Below are 22,926 nucleotides of genomic sequence, written 5' to 3'. Positions count from 1 at the left end.
CACTGTAAATATCAGCCTATATCAGCTGTAAATATCAGCCTATATCAGCTGTAAATATCAGCCTATATCAGCTGTAAATATCAGCCTATATCAGCTGTAAATATCAGTCTATATCAGCTGTAAATATCAGTCTATATCAGCTGTAAATATCAGTCTATATCAGCTGTAAATATCAGTCTATATCAGCTGTAAATATCAGTCTATATCAGCTGTAAATATCAGTCTATATCAGCTGTAAATATCAGCCTATATCAGCTGTAAATATCAGTCTATATCAGCTGTAAATATCAGCCTATATCAGCTGTAAATATCAGCCTATATCAGCTGTAAATATCAGTCTATATCAGCTTTAAATATCAGCCTATATCAGCTGTAAATATCAGCCTATATCAGCTGTAAATATCAGCCTATATCAGCTGTAAATATCAGTCTATATCAGCTGTAAATATCAGCCTATATCAGCTGTAAATATCAGCCTATATCAGCTGTAAATATCAGTCTATATCAGCTTTGAATATCAGCCTATATCAGCTGTAAATATCAGCCTATATCAGCTGTAAATATCAGTCTATATCAGCTGTAAATATCAGTCTATATCAGCTGTAAATATCAGCCTATATCAGCTGTAAATATCAGCCTATATCAGCTGTAAATATCAGTCTATATCAGCTGTAAATATCAGTCTATATCAGCTGTAAACATCAGTCTATATCAGCTGTAAACATCAGTCTATATCAGCTGTAAATATCAGCCTATATCAGCTGTAAATATCAGTCTATATCAGCTGTAAATATCAGTCTATATCAGCTGTAAATATCAGCCTATATCAGCTGTAAATATCAGCCTATATCAGCTGTAAATATCAGTCTATATCAGCTGTAAATATCAGTCTATATCAGCTGTAAATATCAGCCTATATCAGCTGTAAATATCAGCCTATATCAGCTGTAAATATCAGTCTATATCAGCTGTAAATATCAGTCTATATCAGCTGTAAATATCAGTCTATATCAGCTGTAAATATCAGCCTATATCAGCTGTAAATATCAGCCTATATCAGCTGTAAATATCAGCCTATATCTGCTGTAAATATCAGCCTATATCAGCTGTAAATATCAGCCTATATCAGCTGTAAATATCAGTATAAATCCACTGTAAATATCAGCCTATATCAGCTGTAAATATCAGCCTATATCAGCTGTAAATATCAGCCTATATCAGCTGTAAATATCAGTCTATATCAGCTGTAAATATCAGTCTATATCAGCTGTAAATATCAGTCTATATCTACTGTAAATATCAGTCTATATCCGCTGTAAATATCAGTCTATATCTACTGTAAATATCAGTATAAATCCACTGTAAATATCAGCCTATATCAGCTGTAAATATCAGCCTATATCAGCTGTAAATATCAGCCTATATCAGCTGTAAATATCAGTCTATATCAGCTGTAAATATCAGCCTATATCAGCTGTAAATATCAGCCTATATCAGCTGTAAATATCAGTCTATATCAGCTGTAAATATCAGCCTATATCAGCTGTAAATATCAGCCTATATCAGCTGTAAATATCAGCCTATATCAGCTGTAAATATCAGTCTATATCAGCTGTAAATATCAGCCTATATCAGCTGTAAATATCAGCCTATATCAGCTGTAAATATCAGTCTATATCAGCTTTGAATATCAGCCTATATCAGCTGTAAATATCAGCCTATATCAGCTGTAAATATCAGCCTATATCAGCTGTAAATATCAGCCTATATCAGCTGTAAATATCAGTCTATATCAGCTGTAAATATCAGTCTATATCAGCTGTAAATATCAGTCTATATCAGCTGTAAATATCAGTCTATATCAGCTGTAAATATCAGTCTATATCAGCTGTAAATATCAGTCTATATCAGCTGTAAATATCAGTCTATATCAGCTGTAAATATCAGTCTATATCAGCTGTAAATATCAGCCTATATCAGCTGTAAATATCAGCCTATATCAGCTGTAAATATCAGTCTATATCAGCTGTAAATATCAGGCTATATCAGCTGTAAATATCAGTCTATATCAGCTGTAAATATCAGCCTATATCAGCTGTAAATATCAGTCTATATCAGCTGTAAATATCAGCCTATATCAGCTGTAAATATCAGCCTATATCAGCTGTAAATATCAGCCTATATCAGCTGTAAATATCAGTCTATATCAGCTGTAAATATCAGTCTATATCAGCTGTAAATATCAGTCTATATCAGCTGTAAATATCAGTCTATATCAGCTGTAAATATCAGCCTATATCAGCTGTAAATATCAGTCTATATCAGCTGTAAATATCAGTCTATATCAGCTGTAAATATCAGCCTATATCAGCTGTAAATATCAGTCTATATCAGCTGTAAATATCAGTCTATATCAGCTGTAAATATCAGTCTATATCAGCTGTAAATATCAGTCTATATCAGCTGTAAATATCAGCCTATATCAGCTGTAAATATCAGCCTATATCAGCTGTAAATATCAGTCTATATCAGCTGTAAATATCAGTCTATATCAGCTGTAAATATCAGTCTATATCAGCTGTAAATATCAGCCTATATCAGCTGTAGATATCAGTCTATATCAGCTGTAAGTCTGGGGCTTTGTCAGATGTAAATCAGCCATATGCAGGGATAAGTTTGTAGAGGTTTTGGCAGGACTCACACACCTATATCAGCTGACGTCTTCCACTTTATTTCCTTTCCTTTCCCTCTTTCTACTCCTTTTTTTTTTTGACCTTGTCCAGAAATGTTTCATATTACTTTTAGGGCAGCAGCCTTGTCCAAGCTCAGCCCTCCCCATGTTTTATCTCTTCAAATCTAGTGGTAGGGGGTCTTGGTCCTTGGAGGAGGAGGGTTGCGTTTAAGAGCATGGAGATTGGAGTGGAGGTTGAATATTAAATTGACTTTGGCCTTTGTTGTTGCTTAAACTGGCTTTTTGTCATTAGAATAAACTCAGTATAGTTACACATGCTAATATGTGATGATAGCATTTGGTCTGACACGTTTACTTTCTGTTTTTTTTCTCCATTGTCAGGAGGAAGAAGGACAGCGTGCAGCGCCAGCCGAGCTGTGTGGACGACACTCGGATCGATGCCGACGACATCGTGGAGAAGATCATCCAGAGCCAGAACTTTTCCGACAGCAGCAATAATGAAGGTCAGAGGTCGACTTTTAGGTGGGAGATGATTTTTAACACGGCATATTTGACGATTTTTTCTTCGTTCCTGCAGACAGCAACCTGAGACTCTTTGTCAGTAAAGACGGGACGACGGCGCTGAGTGGGATGCGGCTGGCCAACAGGTACTCTCTTAACCCCGATCTTTTTACCCGCCTGGTTTTTCTCACCTCATGTCTGATGTTTTCGTGTTTCTGCAGAGGAACTCCGGGGGCTTTTGAGCCGGTCGTCATCGAGACTCACTGAGAGGAACTCTGACCGTCCACGATTCTGTGACGTCTGATTGTACGAGTGTTTGTGCAGACACGTCTGTGTGCACATAGCTTCAGATAAGACTACTAGAATATAAAGACGTATTTACCCTCACTCATGTATTTAATAAGGTGGTGGGAGGTGTTTCAAGTATGATTATTTTATCTTCTCACATACAGGAGGGGACCGTTTAATATATATTTTTTTTTTTTTACCTCAGATGCAGAAAAACCAAGCTTTAAAGGAGTCCTGTTTAAATGTGGAAATATTCCCACTGGCTCTCTTAAACTTGCTTATTTTGAGGCTTATTTTAAGCTTCTTTTAGGCCTTATTTTAGCCTTCTTTTAGGCTTTTTTAGGCTTATTTGAGGCTTATTTGAGACTTATTTGAGGCTTATTTTAAGCTCATTTTAGGCTTATTTTAGGCCTTATTTTAGGCTTATTTGAGGCTTATTTGAGACTTATTTGAGGCTTATTTTAAGCTCATTTTAGGCTTATTTTAGGCCTTATTTTAGGCTTATTTGAGGCTTATTTGAGACTTATTTGAGGCTTATTTTAAGCTCATTTTAGGCTCATTTTAGGCTTATTTTAGGCCTTATTTTAGGCCTTATTTTAGGCCTTATTTTGGACTTTTTTAGGGCTTATTTTAGGTGTTAGGGGTTTTTTACTATAGAGGAGGAATGTTGAGAGAAACAGGGATGAGAGAGCTGTGGGAAAGGAGCCACGGGGCAGACTAAAACCCGGGCCTCCTGTGCACACGGGATGTGTCTGAATCCCAACATAAGTGCACAGATTACTTGAACGAAGCCCTGAAGACCACTGCATTGTGGGAATTGTAGTTCAACACTGAAAAATGGTGCTTTCAGGCTCTTGTCAACTCGTAAATTTGAACATTTCTGAGAAAAAGTGAATCAGGATGTTTCATCTGATCAGCATGAAAATGGTAAAGTTCCATCGACCCGGGACATTCTAAGAATTGATCTGTTATTTTTAGGGATCCATGATTTCGGATTTTTCTCAGTATCCCATATGCCAATATTTCCAAATCATTTAAGACAATATTTAAGTTGTAATTCTAAGATTAAAGTAGGAATTCTGGGATTAAAGTAGGAATTCTGAGATTAAAGTAGGAATTCTGGGATTAAAGAAAGAATTCTGAGATTAAAGTAGGAATTCTGGGATTAAAGTAGGAATTCTGAGATTAAAGTAGAATTCTGACACTAAAGTCAGAATTCTGAGATTAAAAAACAGAATTTCTTAATAAGTCAGATTCCCTATATAAAATCAGAATTCCGAGATTAAAGCCAAAATTCTGAGTTTATAGTGTGTGAGTTCTGAGATTAAGTCAGAACTCCGACACTAAATTCAGAATTCCGACACTACATTCAGACTTCCCAAATTAGTCAGATTCCCAATACTTAAGCCAGAATTCTGACACTACAGTCAAAATTCCAAGATTAAAGCCAGAATTCTGAAAGCAAAATCGGAATTCTGTGATTAAACCAGAATTCCCAAATTGGTCAGATTCACCATACTTAAATCAGAATTCTGACACTACAGTCTGAATACCAAGATTAATGCCAAAGTTTCTTAATAGGTCAGATTCCCAATACTAAAGTCAGAATTCCAAGATTAAAGCCAGAATTCCTTAATTAGTCAGATTCCCCGTACTAGAGTCGGAATTCCGACACTACTGTCAGAAGTCAAAGATTAAAATCTGAGTTCTGAGATCAAAGCCAGAATTCCTTGACTAGTCAGATTCCCCATACTAGAGTCAGAATTCCAAGATTTAAATCGGAATTCTGAGATCAAAGCCAGAATTCCTTGACTAGTCAGATTCCCCATACTAGAGTCAGAATTCTGAGATGAAAGTCAGAATTTTGTGATCAGTCTGAGATTATTTTCAGATTTTGAAATTGACATCGTATCTCAGCACAGATGGTTTCCAGTGTCCCTAATCCTCTTCCGTATCGTCCCGGTAATCCCATACATCCCCACGTATCTGATGTGATATTTTCTGCTTTTTACGAGTTGATGAGGAACGAGTGCAGCCGTCAGACGCTCTTATTTTGGTGAACAGACTGGAAGTGAAGCTTTTATTCTGATATTTTTATCCTAATCACTTATTCTATAAACAGACATTTTAACTGTTTTGCACATTTGTGTTCTCGTCGTTCTGAACCACTAAAACGAAATGGAACGTTTGTCCTGATAGACTTCCTTAGCTTTTACTCCTCTCTTTGTTATATTTAGAACTAAAGGTTTTTTCTTTAAACAGCACAAACTCTGCGATCATATGGCCGGCCGTATGTGACTGTCTGCACTTCTTTATTCCCTCTAAATGTCGATGCTCTTATCGTTTCATACGTGTTCTAATGCTAACGTTCATAGCTGCAGAGAGGATGAACAGATTAGCCAGAGATTGGAGGCTTCTTTGGAATTCTCCTGCAGGAAAGCTGCAGACAGAGCAGAGCATAAGCGGGGATGTTCTTACAGAGCCTCTCTGCACATCCAGCAGACAAAGATCATCTTTAACTTTTATTTTCAGTCTGCAGAACCTTTCATCGACCTCGTCCCACTCCCGCCATCGCACTTTAAAGTCTGCAGCCGTTTTTGTGTAGATAAATGTTTTGGATAGTGTGTGAATCTGTGTGAGCTCAGACCCACAGCTGCAGCAGCACAAAGCTTCTGTTGTCCTCACACTCACAATCAACAATAGATCCTCCTCTGTACCACTGCATGTTTGTCTGATCGCTGTCTCAGATAGTGGAGAGAGCCTCCAACCTTTCCTCCTCAGACCAGCGGGCTGGTCCACACGTTTGTTCTTCAAGTTTAAATGTTTAAATGTTTTTATGTTCTGCAGTAAAGGGAGCTCTTATATCACTGTGATTTATTCTATATTCTCCATGTACTTGACTGTGTTTAACCCACTTAACATGAATTTGGTGAAAGGGTTTTTATTTCTGATCATACATTAAACTGAATAATTGCATCGTTTTATTTGTGTTTGCATTTTAATCATAATTTTTATTTTATGTGCAAAGATTGAGATTTAGCAGAGAATATAAAAACTATGTAAACTCTTGTAATTTATTTAATGGAAAAAAAGGCTTTAATAGTTCTGTCATTGTTCGAAAATGCATGTTAACACATCTCTGTACGGAAGCCTGAAGTGGACATGCATCCATGCGTTTTATTTTAGAGGGGTTCTGGGTACTCATGGCTGAAAGTCTGGCTTGATGCATTCTAAATGCGCTCTAAAGGTCTCCTGTCGTATCTGTGCAGCACGGGCCCGTTTCATCCTCCCAGATACATGGTGGATGCAAGACAGTCTGGCTGCAGACCTCCACTGTCAGGCTCCTTGAGAGACTGATTAGTTAATGCACGTGTGCAGATGTATGTGATGAAAAAGGGTGACAGGAGAGAGTGTGACATTAGAGGTCTGCAGGCTGCAGCTTTATGAAGAGGGGTCTTACAGTGGGAAGGCGGCTCATTACCACCATCAACTGTGGAATAACCACAGTCTAAGTCTCTCTTCAGGCCTGGAGAGGGGGCCTGAGGCTGGAGATCTGCAGCCAGACCCCTCTCAGTAGATTCACAATTAGGGAGCGGGTCTTAAAACGAATAAAAACACTCATGGTTGCAGGATGGACGCCGCTGTCTGCATGGAACAGGAACAAATGTTGCCCCTAGCGATGAACGTGATCGTCCCCTCCGTAATTCTAAACAGATTTGTGTGTATGCCTCCATCCTGCTGAATGGGTCAGTGTACGTATGCAACTGTGCTCCAGCACAGGACCATGTTAGTGATGTGAAAGCAGACCAGCAGGGGGAGCAGTCGTGCGGTCCAGAACATCTGTTCCTGATGTGGAAAAGTGCTTACTATTAAAATCTTCTCTGGATAGCAACGCTGGCTTTCTCATCATGAGGAGTTTTTTCTTAAGATTTCGTGGAAATGATTCAAATTCTGTTAGAATCACAGGAAAATCAGCATTTTTATCCCTTGATAACAAGAAAAGTCAGTCATAAGAAAAAAATCACCCAGAAAAGACTGGAATGTCTATGGATGCATGTCTGCTTCGGGCTTCCGTATCTCTAAAGACTTTTTCATAAACACTCTTCTGTGAAAACTTTTTTATTGAACTTTTGGATTTAAAATCAGACCTTTTCCTCACATGAATGTAACTACAAATAAGAATATTCTCTTATTTTAAAATGTTGGGAAGTTAGAGATGTGATTTTATATCAGTTGTTGTTTTAATGAGTGAACTTGTCCGTGTTTGAACTTCATTTTCACAAACATGCCAAATAAAATCTTGAAGCTGTTCTTGGTTTTTCATTATTTGCTTTATTTTTAGAGAATCTGCACTGGTTTGTTAGTCTCAACAGACGGTTTCTCCTGTTTTCCATGAATGCCATTACTCTGAGCTGCTCTGTACGGAGCCCGGGAGGTGACATGAACATGTTTGTTTTTTTAATATGTGCACGCGTTTTAGTATCTTGCACACACATTTTATTTGTATCTCCTTTGCTCGATTTCTCTGTATCTTTCGTGCAGTTTATTCGTATCTTGTGCATATCTTGTACGTATGTACGTATTGCGTAAATCGAGATACAGAGACATCGCATGCACGAAATATGAATAAAACGTGCACAAGATAGTAAAACAAACGCATGAGATGCTAAAATACATGCGCGAGATACTAAAATACGCACGCGAGGAACGAATAAAATGCGCGAGACACTAAATCGTGCATGCGAGATACTAAAAGGCGTGCGCAAGATACTAAAACGTGCACACAAGATTCTAAAATGTGCGTGCGGGATACTAAAACGCGCACGAAATACGAATATCATCTTGTGCGTGCAAGATACTAAAATGTGCGCACAAGATACTAAAACGCATGTGCGAGATACTAAAATGCGCACGCAAGATACTAAAATGTGCATGCGAGATACAAAAACGCGCACAAGAAACTGAAAAATGGCGCACAAGAGATACTAAATTGTGCGTGTGAGGTACTAAAATGCTTACACAAGAAACGTAGAAATGGCATGCACAAGATACAAATAAAACGCGCACACGATATATGTTAACGCGCGCGCCAGATACTAAATTGGCGCATGTATTAAGAAAATAAACACTTCCATGTCACCTTACGGGCTCCATAATTCTGCTTGTGAGAATAAAGATTTAAAAATAAAAAAATTTAAAGGCAAATATTTTAGAGGGAAAGTCAAAATCGTGACTTTTAAAGGTCAAAATATTAAAATAAAAATTGTAATCATGAAATTAAAAGTCAAAATATGATTCAAAATTTTAAATTGTGAGTCTAAAAGGTCAAACTTTTGGATTATGAAGTCAAAGTTTGTTGAAAATATGAGATAAAATAAAAAACAATTGGTCAAAATATCACTAAAAAATCTGAATTCTGAATCTTAAAGCTCAAAATATTATATGAGAAGTCAAAACTATGAGTTGAAATACCCAAAGTATGAAATTAAAAGTCAAAATCCTAAGTTTGAGTCCTAATTGTGATAACTCGAAAATGTGAAATTAAAGCACAAATTAATTTCTTTCCCCACGTTCCTGACTTCTTATCTAAATATTTTTACTCCTTACTTTTTCAGATTCTGTGACTTAACAAGGAAATCTTAAATCATCAGGATAAGTTCACATTTTTACTCTTGAGTAAATCTGCAGACCTCAGACTGATGGGCCAGTTAGAACAGAAATATCAGATCATCTTTGGGGCCAGATTTAAACGTTCCACAGGCCAGATTTGGCCCCCGGGCCTTGAGTTTGACACCCGTGTCCTAAGGGATGGATAGTGACTATTCTTCATCAGTATTCACTGCTTTGCTGTAAGGTTGACTTTCTGCTTTATTCTTGCCAGGTAACACACTATTCCACAGACTTTCTGCAGCCCTGTCAGACTGGAAAATATTTCTTTTAAAAGTGTAGTTTAACTTTGGTGTGGCCTAATATAGACACCTTTAAGTGTGGAATTTTACTCAATATAATTTTAAATAACACTGTCCCCCAAACACCCTGGTAGTAGTCTTAATAGTTCTTACTTTTACTTGAGAGGATTTATAGACCAGTACTTTTACCTAAGCACTTGTGTACTTTTTCCACCTCTGATGGTTGTAACTAGGACTGTCAGCATTAATGCATTACTCATGATTTTCTAAGCTCTATAATTAGTGCACTGACTTTTTTGAAATTGGGATCTGTCACATACTTTATTGTTCCTTCAAGCACACTTTATTTAAGCTGCGTCAGAGCCTCCCTACAGCCAGGGTGATGTAATCCAAGATGCAGTTTCAAATAACAAAGAATAACTACCAAAGAAACTAAATGTAACACCAAAATGAGTCATTGCGTCAAAAAAGAGGCAATAAAAACAATGTTATTATTCTATTAATATTACATATAAATGATTATTTATCCTGACATTTTAACTGTTAACTATTACGTATAATCATAAAAAATATTAAACATAATTTAATTTAATCCAGACTCCAAATCCAGCATGGCCTCAATGAAAACGGTCCTGTAAAAGCCTCATCTTGAATTTAAGCGTGCTGTGCAGCTCCACCAGCAGGGGGCAGCAGAGACCCTCCGCTGTATTTATTTACCAGAAGAAGAACTACCGGAAACGTCAGCAAACTGTCCGAGATGGTAAGAAAATAATAATCATCAACGATTAAACCGATTAAGATAGAGCATTTTCTTATAAATGCTGACTCATAACTAGTTACTTTGCGTTTACTTAGCGATTAAAAACTGAAAACTTCCGCCTGTTTAATCCTGTAATAAAGCTACGCCGGCTAACTCAAACTGTAGCTAATCTTTACGGTGTTATTATTTAAATAGTCACCGTGTTAACTGATGACTTTCATTAGGAATGTCGTGGGTACAACAGTTCACACTACAAATATTGTACCATCGTATGCCTTTTTTGTTGAGTTAGGTGGTGAGTAATTTTAGATATTAAAATAAAAACCTCTTCAAACAGACATTCATGTGGACATTCAGCGATTTCAACGTCTCCTGTAACTACGGCAGTTGTAGACACAACAGGCAGAAAGTCACCAGTTAACACGGCTACTCTGTAATACATAACACCGACTGTGTAAAATATGATAGTCTGAGTTTAGCTGGATATGTCGCTCATTTAAAGGCATTTCGTCTACGTCCTGTAGTTTTGTCAACTTTACGTTGACTTACTAATACAGGAGGCCATTTCTAAAGACTCTGATCATTTAAAAACGTAGAAACAGCTCAAACCAACATGTTTCTGTGTCAGATACAAACATTAGTAAAGCTTATACCACTAAAACTACACCAGTTAATAAAATCTTTGACGCCGAATTTACAAAAACGCCATAATTAATCATTTTTTGACGACACGGTTGTGTCAAATGTAAATAACGACAAATAATGCTAACAAATGTTAAATATTTGTCTGTTTGAATGGAGTCCGGCGTGACTTTTATTTCCAGGCTTTTAAAACTACTACCACTGCATGTCAGCTCAGCTTATTCAATAATAACGATCCAGATCACATAGATCTTTAAATAATTTACTCAACCCAGTGAAGCATCAGATTTACTCAGATCTGCAGAAGAAGAATGGAATCAGCAAAAATATCCACATTAACTCATGCAGATTGTATAAATTGTATACAAACATTGGTGAAGTGTTGCATGCTGGAGCTTGTAAGCACTTTTAAAGTGAATCCCAGCTCTTTTTAGAGATGCAGATTGTTTAACTGAGAGCTGACTCATTCTGCAAACAACCATCTCTTCATTCACTGGTATTTTAGCATCAGCCACATTAAGCAGTAAACAAACCAATGATTGATACGTATACACCTGTCTACTCAGATGGTGCTTCTTTTGTTTAAGTTTACAAAAATCTCATTTAATTTTCTTCCAGGTTTTCCAGGGATGCACAGTACTGGATTTTTGCCAATATCTCATAAACTGATATTTATAAGTTTATTTCTGCAGATACCTTTATTGATACTGATTTATAAGTATAGTTTAGACCTAAATCTCCAGTCCATGAAGCAGATTAAAACTGAGGAATGAGGAAAAAAACAAAGAAAAAGACTGCAGCAGACTAAAGCCTGCTGGTTCTGCCTTAAACCCCACAACATTATTTAGATATAATGTCAATATTTAGGCTGATATTTACAGCTGATATAATCTGATATTACTGCTGATATAATCTGATATTTACAGCTGATATAATCTGATATTACTGCTGATATAATCTGATATTTACAGCTGATATAATCTGATATTTACAGCTGATATAATCTGATATTTACAGCTGATATAATCTGATATTACTGCTGATATAATCTGATATTACTGCTGATATAATCTGATATTTACTGCTGATATAATCTGATATTTACAGCTGATATAATCTGATATTTACAGCTGATATAATCTGATATTACTGCTTATATAATCTGATATTTACTGCTGATATAATCTGATATTACTGCTGATATAATCTGATATTTACTGCTGATATAATCTGATATTTACTGCTGATATAATCTGATATTTACAGCTGATATAATCTGATATTTACAGCTGATATAATCTGATATTTACTGCTGATATAATCTGATATTTACTGCTGATATAATCTGATATTTACTGCTGATATAATCTGATATTTACTGCTGATATAATCTGATATTTACAGCTGATATAATCTGATATTTACAGCTGATATAATCTGATATTTACAGCTGATATAATCTGATATTTACAGCTAATATAGACTGATATTTACAGCTGATGTAGACTGATATTTACAGCTGATATAATCTGATATAACAGCTGATATAATCTGATATTTACAGTTGATATAATCTGATATTTACAGCTGATATAATCTGATATTTACAGCTGATATAATCTGATATTACTGCTGATATAATCTGATATAATCTGATATTTACAGCTGATATAATCTGATATTTACTGCTGATATAATCTGATATTTACTGCTGATATAATCTGATATTTACTGCTGATATAATCTGATATAATCTGATATTTACAGCTGATATAATCTGATATTTACAGCTGATATAATCTGATATTACTGCTGATATAATCTGATATTACAGCTGATATAATCTGCTACAGCTGATATAAATTGATCTTTACAGCTGATATAATCTGATATTTACTGCTGATATAATCTGATATTTACTGCTGATATAATCTGATATTTACTGCTGATATAATCTGATATTACTGCTGATATAATCTGATATTTACTGCTGATATAATCTGATATTACTGCTGATATAATCTGATATTACTGCTGATATAATCTGATATTTACTGCTGATATAATCTGATATTACTGCTGATATAATCTGATATTTACTGCTGATATAATCTGATATTACAGCTGATATAATCTGCTACAGCTGATATAAATTGATCTTTACAGCTGATATAATCTGATATTACTGCTGATATAATCTGATATTACAGCTGATATAATCTGATATTTACAGCTCGTATAATCTGACACTACATCTGATATAATTTGATATTTACAGCTGATATAATCTGATATTACTGCTGATATAATCTGATATTACTGCTGATATAATCTGATATTACTGCTGATATAATCTGATATTACAGCTGATATAATCTGATATTACAGCTGATATAATCTGCTACAGCTGATATAAATTGATCTTTACAGCTGATATAATCTGATATTACTGCTGATATAATCTGATATTTACTGCTGATATAATCTGATATTTACTGCTGATATAATCTGATATTTACTGCTGATATAATCTGATATTACTGCTGATATAATCTGATATTACTGCTGATATAATCTGATATTTACTGCTGATATAATCTGATATTTACTGCTGATATAATCTGATATTTACTGCTGATATAATCTGATATTTACTGCTGATATAATCTGATATTTACTGCTGATATAATCTGATATTACTGCTGATATAATCTGATATTACTGCTGATATAATCTGATATTTACTGCTGATATAATCTGATATTACTGCTGATATAATCTGATATTTACTGCTGATATAATCTGATATTACTGCTGATATAATCTGATATTACAGCTGATATAATCTGACATTTACAGCTCGTATAATCTGACACTACATCTGATATAATTTGATATTTACAGCTGATATAATCTGATATTTACTGCTGATATAATCTGATATTACTGCTGATATAATCTGATATTACTGCTGATATAATCTGACATTTACAGCTGATATAATCTGATATTTACATCTGATATAATTTGATATTTACAGCTGATATAGACTGATATTTACTGCTGATATAATCTGATATTTACTGCTGATATAATCTGATATTACTGCTGATATAATCTGATATTTACTGCTGATATAATCTGATATTTACAGCTGATATAATCTGATATTTACTGCTGATATAATCTGATATTTACTGCTGATATAATCTGATATTTACTGCTGATATAATCTGATATTACTGCTGATATAATCTGATATTACTGCTGATATAATTTGATATTACAGCTGATATAATCTGATATTACTGCTGATATAATCTGATATTACTGCTGATATAATCTGATATTACAGCTGATATAATCTGCTACAGCTGATATAAATTGATCTTTACAGCTGATATAATCTGATATTACTGCTGATATAATCTGACATTTACAGCTCGTATAATCTGACACTACATCTGATATAATTTGATATTTACAGCTGATATAGACTGATATTTACTGCTGATATAATCTGATATTTACAGCTGATATAGACTGATATTTACAGCTGACATAACCTGATATTACAGCTGATATAATCTGACATTTACAGCTCGTATAATCTGACACTACATCTGATATAATCTGCTACATCTGATATAATCTGATATTTACTGCTGATATAATCTGATATTACTGCTGATATAATCTGATATTACTGCTGATATAATCTGATATTTACTGCTGATATAATCTGATATTACTGCTGATATAATCTGATATTTACTGCTGATATAATCTGATATTACAGCTGATATAATCTGCTACAGCTGATATAAATTGATCTTTAGAGCTGATATAATCTGATATTACTGCTGATATAATCTGATATTACTGCTGATATAATCTGATATTACTGCTGATATAATCTGATATTACTGCTGATATAATCTGATATTACTGCTGATATAATCTGATATTACAGCTGATATAATCTGATATTACAGCTGATATAATCTGATATTACAGCTGATATAATCTGCTACAGCTGATATAAATTGATCTTTACAGCTGATATAATCTGATATTACTGCTGATATAATCTGATATTTACTGCTGATATAATCTGATATTTACTGCTGATATAATCTGATATTACTGCTGATATAATCTGATATTACAGCTGATATAATCTGACATTTACAGCTCGTATAATCTGACACTACATCTGATATAATTTGATATTTACAGCTGATATAATCTGATATTACTGCTGATACTACATCTGATATTACTGCTGATATAATCTGATATTACTGCTGATATAATCTGACATTTACAGCTCGTATAATCTGACACTACATCTGATATAATTTGATATTTACAGCTGATATAGACTGATATTTACTGCTGATATAATCTGATATTTACTGCTGATATAATCTGATATTACTGCTGATATAATCTGATATTTACTGCTGATATAATCTGATATTTACAGCTGATATAATCTGATATTTACTGCTGATATAATCTGATATTTACTGCTGATATAATCTGATATTTACTGCTGATATAATCTGATATTACTGCTGATATAATCTGATATTACTGCTGATATAATTTGATATTACAGCTGATATAATCTGCTACAGCTGATATAAATTGATCTTTACAGCTGATATAATCTGGTATTTACTGCTGATATAATCTGACATTTACAGCTCGTATAATCTGACACTACATCTGATATAATCTGCTACATCTGATATAATTTGATATTTACAGCTGATATAGACTGATATTTACAGCTGATATAGACTGATATTTACAGCTGATATAGACTGATATTTACAGCTGATATAGACTGATATTTACAGCTGATATAGACTGATATTTACAGCTGATATAGACTGATATTTACAGCTGACATAACCTGATATTACAGCTGATATAATCTGACATTTACAGCTCGTATAATCTGACACTACATCTGATATAATCTGCTACATCTGATATAATCTGATATTTACAGCTGATATAGACTGATATTTACAGCTGATATAGACTGATATTTACAGCTGATATAGACTGATATTTACGGTTGATATAGACTGATATTTACAGTTGATATAGAATGATATTAACAGCTGATATAGACTGATATTTACAGCTGATATAGACTGATATTTACAGCTGACATAACCTGATATTACAGCTGATATAATCTGATATTTACAGCTGATATAATCTGATATTTTCAACTAATATAGGGAGATGTTTGCAGATGGTAAATGCCAATACATAGAGCCAATAAAAGCTGATATTTTCAGCCAATACACAATGATATTTACAACCAACATAGGCCAATATTTACATCATTACTATATTTATTTATGTTTTATTTGATGGTCCATATAGGCCTATATTTACAGTGAACAGAGGTTGGTATTCAAGGCAGATGTAGGCAAATATTTCTAGTCAATATAGGGAAATGTAAAATAGATAGAGGAGGATATTTGCAGCTGATATAGGCTAAAATTAACAGCTGATTTAGGCTGATATTTATGGCCAAGAAAATAAGAAAAGGCCAGTGTTTACAGATGATAAAGGAGATGATAAAGGCCAGAATTTACAGAGAATATAGGGAGGTACTTATCACATATATGAGATAAAGGGATGTGTTTGTTACATTGGTAAGGCAATATATATTTACAGCCAATGTAGGTCAATATTTTTAGCAGATATAGGCCTTACATTTCAAATTTTAAAACACATCAAAATTATGATTATTTTTTTCAAGTTTTTCAATTGTAGTACTACGAGAAAATTAGTCACTTTATTGGAGCTTGACCTTGTGTCATCCTTTAAGCATAATATTGACCTTTTATTGGAGGAATTTTGCCAGATGTTTTTTGGTCATTATCTAGAAAATCCACAAAGAAGTAGTTGAACTTTAATGAATCATCAGTTTAGTTAAAGATATTTTCCCTGAACAGTTTAAATCAAAGCTTGGTTTAGTCATCAGAAATAAGCAAATGAGTCAACGTGAGTCTTATCTAAACACTGTTACTGCTCCTGACAGTGGTCTGACAGAGATAACACACTGACTCATGGGACATTTTACTCACAACATGCTAGTCTGAATCATGGTTTTTAAAAGAAGGGTATGTAGATAAGTTTACTAAGCATTAACAGTGCTGTGAAAAAGTATTTGCCCCCTTTCTGATTCCTGATGTCTTTGCATATTTATCACACTTAAATGTTTCAAATCATCAAACCAATTTTTATATTTCACAAAGACAACCCCAATCAATATAAAATACAGTGTCTGAATGATTAACAGCTACAGCTGATGTAGACTGATATTTACAGCTGATGTAGACTGATATTTACAGCTGATGTAGACTGATATTTACAGCTGATGTAGACTGATATTTACAGCTGATGTAGACTGATATTTACAGCTGATGTAGACTGATATTTACAGCTGATGTAGACTGATATTTACAGCTGATGTAGACTGATATTTACAGCTGATATAGACTGATATTTACAGCTGATGTAGTCTGATATTTACAGCTGATATAGACTGATATTTACAGCTGATGTAGACTGATATTTACAGCTGATATAGACTGATATTTACAGCTGATATAGACTGATATTTACAGCTGATATAGACTGATATTTACATCTGATATAGACTGATTTTTACATCTGATGTAGACTGATATTTACAGCTGATGTAGACTGATATTAAAAGGTGATATTGACTGATATTTACAGCTGATATAGACTGATATTTACAGCTGACATAACCTGATATTTACAGCTGATGTAGACTGATATTTACAGCTGATGTAGACTGATATTTACAGCTGATATAGACTGATATTTACAGCTGATGTAGACTGATATTTACAGCTGATGTAGACTGATATTTACAGCTGATGTAGACTGATATTAACAGCTGATATAGACTGATATTTACAGCTGATATAGACTGATATTTACAGCTGATGTAGACTGATATTTACAGCTGATGTAGACTGATATTTACAGCTGATATAGACTGATATTTACAGCTGATGTAGACTGATATTTACAGCTGATATAGCCTGATATTTACAGCTGATGTAGACCGATTTTTACAGCTGATATAGCCTGATATTTACAGCTGATGTAGACTGATATTTACAGCTGATATAGCCTGATATTTACAGCTGATGTAGACTGATATTTTCAGCTGATGTAGACTGATATTTACAGCTGATATAGACTGATATTTACAGCTGATGTGGACTGATATTTACAGCTGATGTAGACTGATATTTACAGCTGATGTAGACTGATATTAACAACTGATATAGACTGATATTTACAGCTGATATAGACTGATATTTACAGCTGATGTAGACTGATATTTACAGCTGATGTAGACTGATATTTACAGCTGATATAGACTGATATTTACAGCTGATGTAGACTGATATTTACAGCTGATATAGACTGATATTTACAGCTGATGTAGACTGATATTTACAGCTGATGTAGACTGATATTTACAGCTGATGTAGACTGATATTTACAGCTGATATAATCTGATATTTACGGCTGATGTAGACTGATATTTACAGCTGATATAGACTGATATTTACAGCTGATGTAGACTGATATTTACAGCTGATGTAGACTGATATTTACAGCTGATGTAGACTGATATTTACAGCTGATGTAGACTGATATTTACAACTGATGTAGACTGATATTTACAGCTGATGTAGACTGATATTTACAGTTTATATATTGAGTGATATTAAAAGGTGATATAGACTGATATTTACAGCTGATGTAGACTGATATTTACAGCTGATGTAGACTGATATTTACAGCTGATATAATCTGATATTTACGGCTGATGTAGACTGATATTTACAGCTGATATAGACTGATATTTACAGCTGATGTAGACTGATATTTACAGCTGATGTAGACTGATATTTACAGCTGATGTAGACTGATATTTACAGCTGATGTAGACTGATATTTACAACTGATGTAGACTGATATTTACAGCTGATGTAGACTGATATTTACAGTTTATATATTGAGTGATATTAAAAGGTGATATAGAGTGATATTTACAGCTGATACAGATTGATATATAGCTGATATTTACAGCTAATGTAGACTGATATTAAAAGGTGATATGGACTGATATTTACAGCTGATATAGAGTGATATTAAAAGGTGATATAGACTGATATTTACAGCTGATATAGGCTGATATTTACAGCTGATGTAGACTGATATTTACAGCTGATATAGACTGATATAGATAGCTGATGTAGACTGATATTTACATCTGATATAGGCTGATATTTACAGCTGATGTAGACTGATATAGATAGCTGATGTAGACTGATATTTACATCTGATATAGGCTGATATTTACAGCTGATATAGACTGATATAGATAGCTGATGTAGACTGATATTTACATCTGATATAGGCTGATATTTACAGCTGATGTAGACTGATATTTACAGCTGATATAGGCTGATATTTACAGCTGATATAGACTGATATAGATAGCTGATGTAGACTGATATTTACAGCTGATGTAGAATGATATTTACAGCTGATATTGCCTGATATTTACAGCTGATATAGCCTGATATTTACAGCTGATATAGCCTGATATTTACAGTTTATATATTGAGTGATATTAAAAGGTGATATGGACTGATATTTACAGCTGATATAGAGTGATATTAAAAGGTGATATAGACTGATATTTACAGCTGATATAGAGTGATATTAAAAGGTGATATAGACTGATATTTACAGCTGATATAGAGTGATATTAAAAGGTGATATAGACTGATATTTACAGCTGATACAGATTGATATATAGCTGATATTTGCAGCTGATGTAGACTGATATTCACAGCTGATATAGACTTATATTTACTGCCTGTATATATCATATATCGGCTCATTTACTGCAGATATTTTAGCCTAAGATATTTCCAAAATCGTTCATACCTGTCTATACAGATCCTCAATCCTGACAGCAGAGATATCATGCCGAAGTTTCTAATCTCATTTGCATAGAGGGGTATACACTCATCCCAACCATCCACCCCTGACATTTAAATGTTTAAACCTGAGACTCAGTGTTTGCAACTGAACATTTAAATGTGCTGATGAGGGTTTAAAAAGGCTGTCACTGGTTGGATACGATGGCAGCGTACCTCGTACTCACAGGTGTTTGGTTTTTGTTTCCAGGCGTCGGGAGTGGATCAAGCTGTGGGCATGAGTCTGGTGGTCTTCAGCCTGGTGCTGTTTACGTATTACTCAGTGTGGGTCGTCGTCCTGGTATGTTCTGTTTGTTTTCTAATGTCAGAAAAATTAGATCAAGTTTTTTTTCCTTTAGTCAGGTTTAGGAGAGGACAGTTATGATAACACTGAATTAGTTGGCAATGTTTTAGATATGTGGAGGAGTTTGTTTGCCAATGCTCATGACTGAAAAAAAAAATAACCCAGTATTTAGTGGCTAGGACTTGTGTTTTTGTGGCTGTAGTATCAAACTGGGTGTCTTCATCGTTTGATTTTTACCAGCATCATATTTCAGTTTAAAATCCTCATATAAAGACAACCCTAGCCCCAATTTCATATCGATCGCATGCTCTAGTTTCAGACCATAAACTTCGTCCTTCCTTTTCTTTTTTAGATGTTTGTTCTACTTCCTGTCTCCTTAATGATTCCTCTCATTAAAATAAACCTCATACCTAGCCTGGTTAACATATTTGTGCATCTACATGTGAAAATATCCTCTAATGTCTTAATGTGTTTATGAATTTAGAGTTTCATGTGTTTGAAATCATGTGGTGTTTTTGCTCTCTTCAGCCTTTCGTGGACAGCGATCATGAGCTGCACAAATACTTCCTTCCTCGGGAATATTCGGTCATTCTGCCGGGCATCGCCGCCGTCATACTGCTCCTCTGTATAGGTCAGTAACCATTCTCCTGAAACAAAGCTCTCACTCATGGTTTCTCTCATTGAATTTGGCCTCACACAACAATACAGGCCAACAACGTATCAACAGAAAGCCCTGACATAGGTGTGAGAGATCCATGTCTGAGGCTCCATCAGCTCCAAACCGCTGGAGACCAGCATCATCAGAAGCTGATGATCTAACAGGGGTGTCAAACTGAATCAGGCCTAACCTGAGGGCCTAACAGGGTCCACATTAAACCAAACTGTCAACCTCATTTTCTACAGTAATACATTATGGTGAAAAAAATAAACACAGATGATAAATAATTTGAGATTTAAAAAGTCAGAATGATAAGTTAAAATGCTCAAAATTTGAGATAAATGGTCCAACCTATTAGTGCAAAAGGTCAAAACATGAAATTAGGTGTTAAGATAATGCTTTTAAAAGGCAAATATATGAAAAAACAAAGTCACAGTCATGTTTTTAAGGCCAAACTATTACTTGAAATTTAAAATTGTGAATGTAAAAGGTCAAAATATGAGATAAAAAATCTAAACAATTAAATCAAAAAAGCCCAAATATTAGCTAAAGGTCCAAATAATAAATGTAAAAGGTCAAAATATGAGATAAAAGATCAAAACAATAAATCGAAAAAGCCCAAATATTAGCTAAAAGTCCAAATAATAAATGTAAAAGATCAAAATATGAGATAAAAAATCTAAAAAATAAATCGAAAAAGCCCAAATATTATGTTAAAGTCCAAATAATAAATGTAAAAGGTCAAAATATGTGATAAAAAAACAAAACATGAAATTTGGAAGGGCTTAATAATATCTAAAAGTCCAAATAATAAATGTATAAGGTCAAAATGTGGGATTAAATGTCAAAATAATGATTTTGAAAAGCCAAAATATTAGCTAAAAGTCCAAATATTTAATGTGAAGGTCAAAATATGAGATAAAATAAGTGAAAATTATAAATTGAAAAAGCCTAAATATTAGCTGAAAGTCCATAAAATAAATGTAAAAGTTCAAAATATGGGATTAAAAAGTCAAAATAATAAAAAGGTCAAAACTTAAGATAAAAGTCCAAATAATAGATAGAAGTCATAATTGTGCTATACAAAATTGAAAATATGAAATGAAAAAACAAATGAATTTCTTTTGATCTAATTATCTTCACTCTTTATATTTTTTTTCTCACATTTTTATGACTTTAGGATATTTGATATCATCAAGGTCAAGTTTACATTTTTATACTGAAGGAAATCTGCAGACCTCATTTTTTGGTGCCAGTTATAATAAATAGGATCTTGCGGGCCGGGTGTAACTGTACCACGGGCCGGTTTTTGCCCCCTGATCTAAACACAGGAAATGTTTGTGCATCCTCATTTAGAGATATACACTTCTGTTTTATTTTACAGGGGCCTTCACTGCTGTTATTTTGTGGAAGAATCGTAAACCAAAGAAAGCGGACTAATCTGAGGACGTTCTCGTCACTGCTGTGGACTCAACTCTCTCTGCAAACAGAAAAACAGGCTTTTTCTTCAGTAATGGACCCTAAAAGGTTACTGGCTGCACATTAGATGATGTTAGACACTGTGGGCCTCATGTCTGTGGAGTCTCCACTGTAAATACAAACTACGTGCATGATGGGAGGATTCTAATGTCAGAAATGGGCTGAAACTGTCCACATGCCTGTGGTCTCCCATGTATGTGGAGCTAGCTTCACTTCTCCAGCCCTGTGTGTTTATAGACCTGAATACTGTCTAGATTTAGTTTCTATTTTCTATAAGATTAGAGAAAGCTAGCTGCTGTTCTAAAATGTTTTTGTTAATGTCTGAGTTGAACATTTGTGCTGAAAGTAAACAGACTGATCCGGGATTCTCCTGTGTCGTCTAGTTTTTCTACAGACTTTGAATTCTTAAAATTCATGAGAATGAGAGTGTCCACATGGACCGGGTGTCTTGGTTTTGATCTGGGTCCAGCGCTGCTGGAGCAGTCTTATCAGTTTTGGCTGGGGTGCTGAGGAGGGGGTGATCGGAAGGGTTAAACTGTTCCAGTTCCTCCAGTGTTCAGCGGAAGAATGAAGCACAGTGAGAAATCAGCAGATCAGACGTCAGTGTGTTTTGGTTTTCATT

The 22,926-nt window shown here is 34.3% G+C and overlaps 2 protein-coding genes across 3 annotated transcripts in view; both read left to right on the top strand.

The window, feature by feature from the left end:
• Positions 1-7,792, top strand: part of fam102ab (family with sequence similarity 102 member Ab) — a 34,332-nt gene extending 26,540 nt beyond the window's left edge. For both annotated transcript variants that reach the window (XM_041811338.1, XM_041811339.1), the window contains exons 10-12: positions 3,074-3,195; positions 3,270-3,339; positions 3,415-7,792. In XM_041811338.1, coding sequence (XP_041667272.1) covers positions 3,074-3,195; positions 3,270-3,339; positions 3,415-3,460 — 238 coding nt within the window. In that variant the 3' untranslated portion in view covers positions 3,461-7,792. The remainder of the gene's footprint in view (positions 1-3,073; positions 3,196-3,269; positions 3,340-3,414) is intronic.
• Positions 7,793-10,085: 2,293 nt separating this feature from the next.
• Positions 10,086-22,669, top strand: dpm2 (dolichyl-phosphate mannosyltransferase subunit 2, regulatory). The gene is made up of 4 exons (XM_041810239.1): positions 10,086-10,150; positions 20,075-20,164; positions 20,696-20,798; positions 22,210-22,669. Exons 1-4 carry the CDS (start codon positions 10,148-10,150, stop codon positions 22,263-22,265), a joined length of 252 nt encoding a protein of 83 aa, XP_041666173.1. The 5' UTR covers positions 10,086-10,147; the 3' UTR covers positions 22,266-22,669.
• Positions 22,670-22,926: the final 257 nt, after the last annotated feature.

The sequence above is a fragment of the Cheilinus undulatus genome, linkage group 17 (assembly GCF_018320785.1).
Source record: "Cheilinus undulatus linkage group 17, ASM1832078v1, whole genome shotgun sequence".
Taxonomy (NCBI): domain Eukaryota; kingdom Metazoa; phylum Chordata; class Actinopteri; order Labriformes; family Labridae; genus Cheilinus; species Cheilinus undulatus.
Note: the sequence above shows the minus strand (reverse complement) of the source record. Positions and strands in the feature narration are given on the sequence as shown.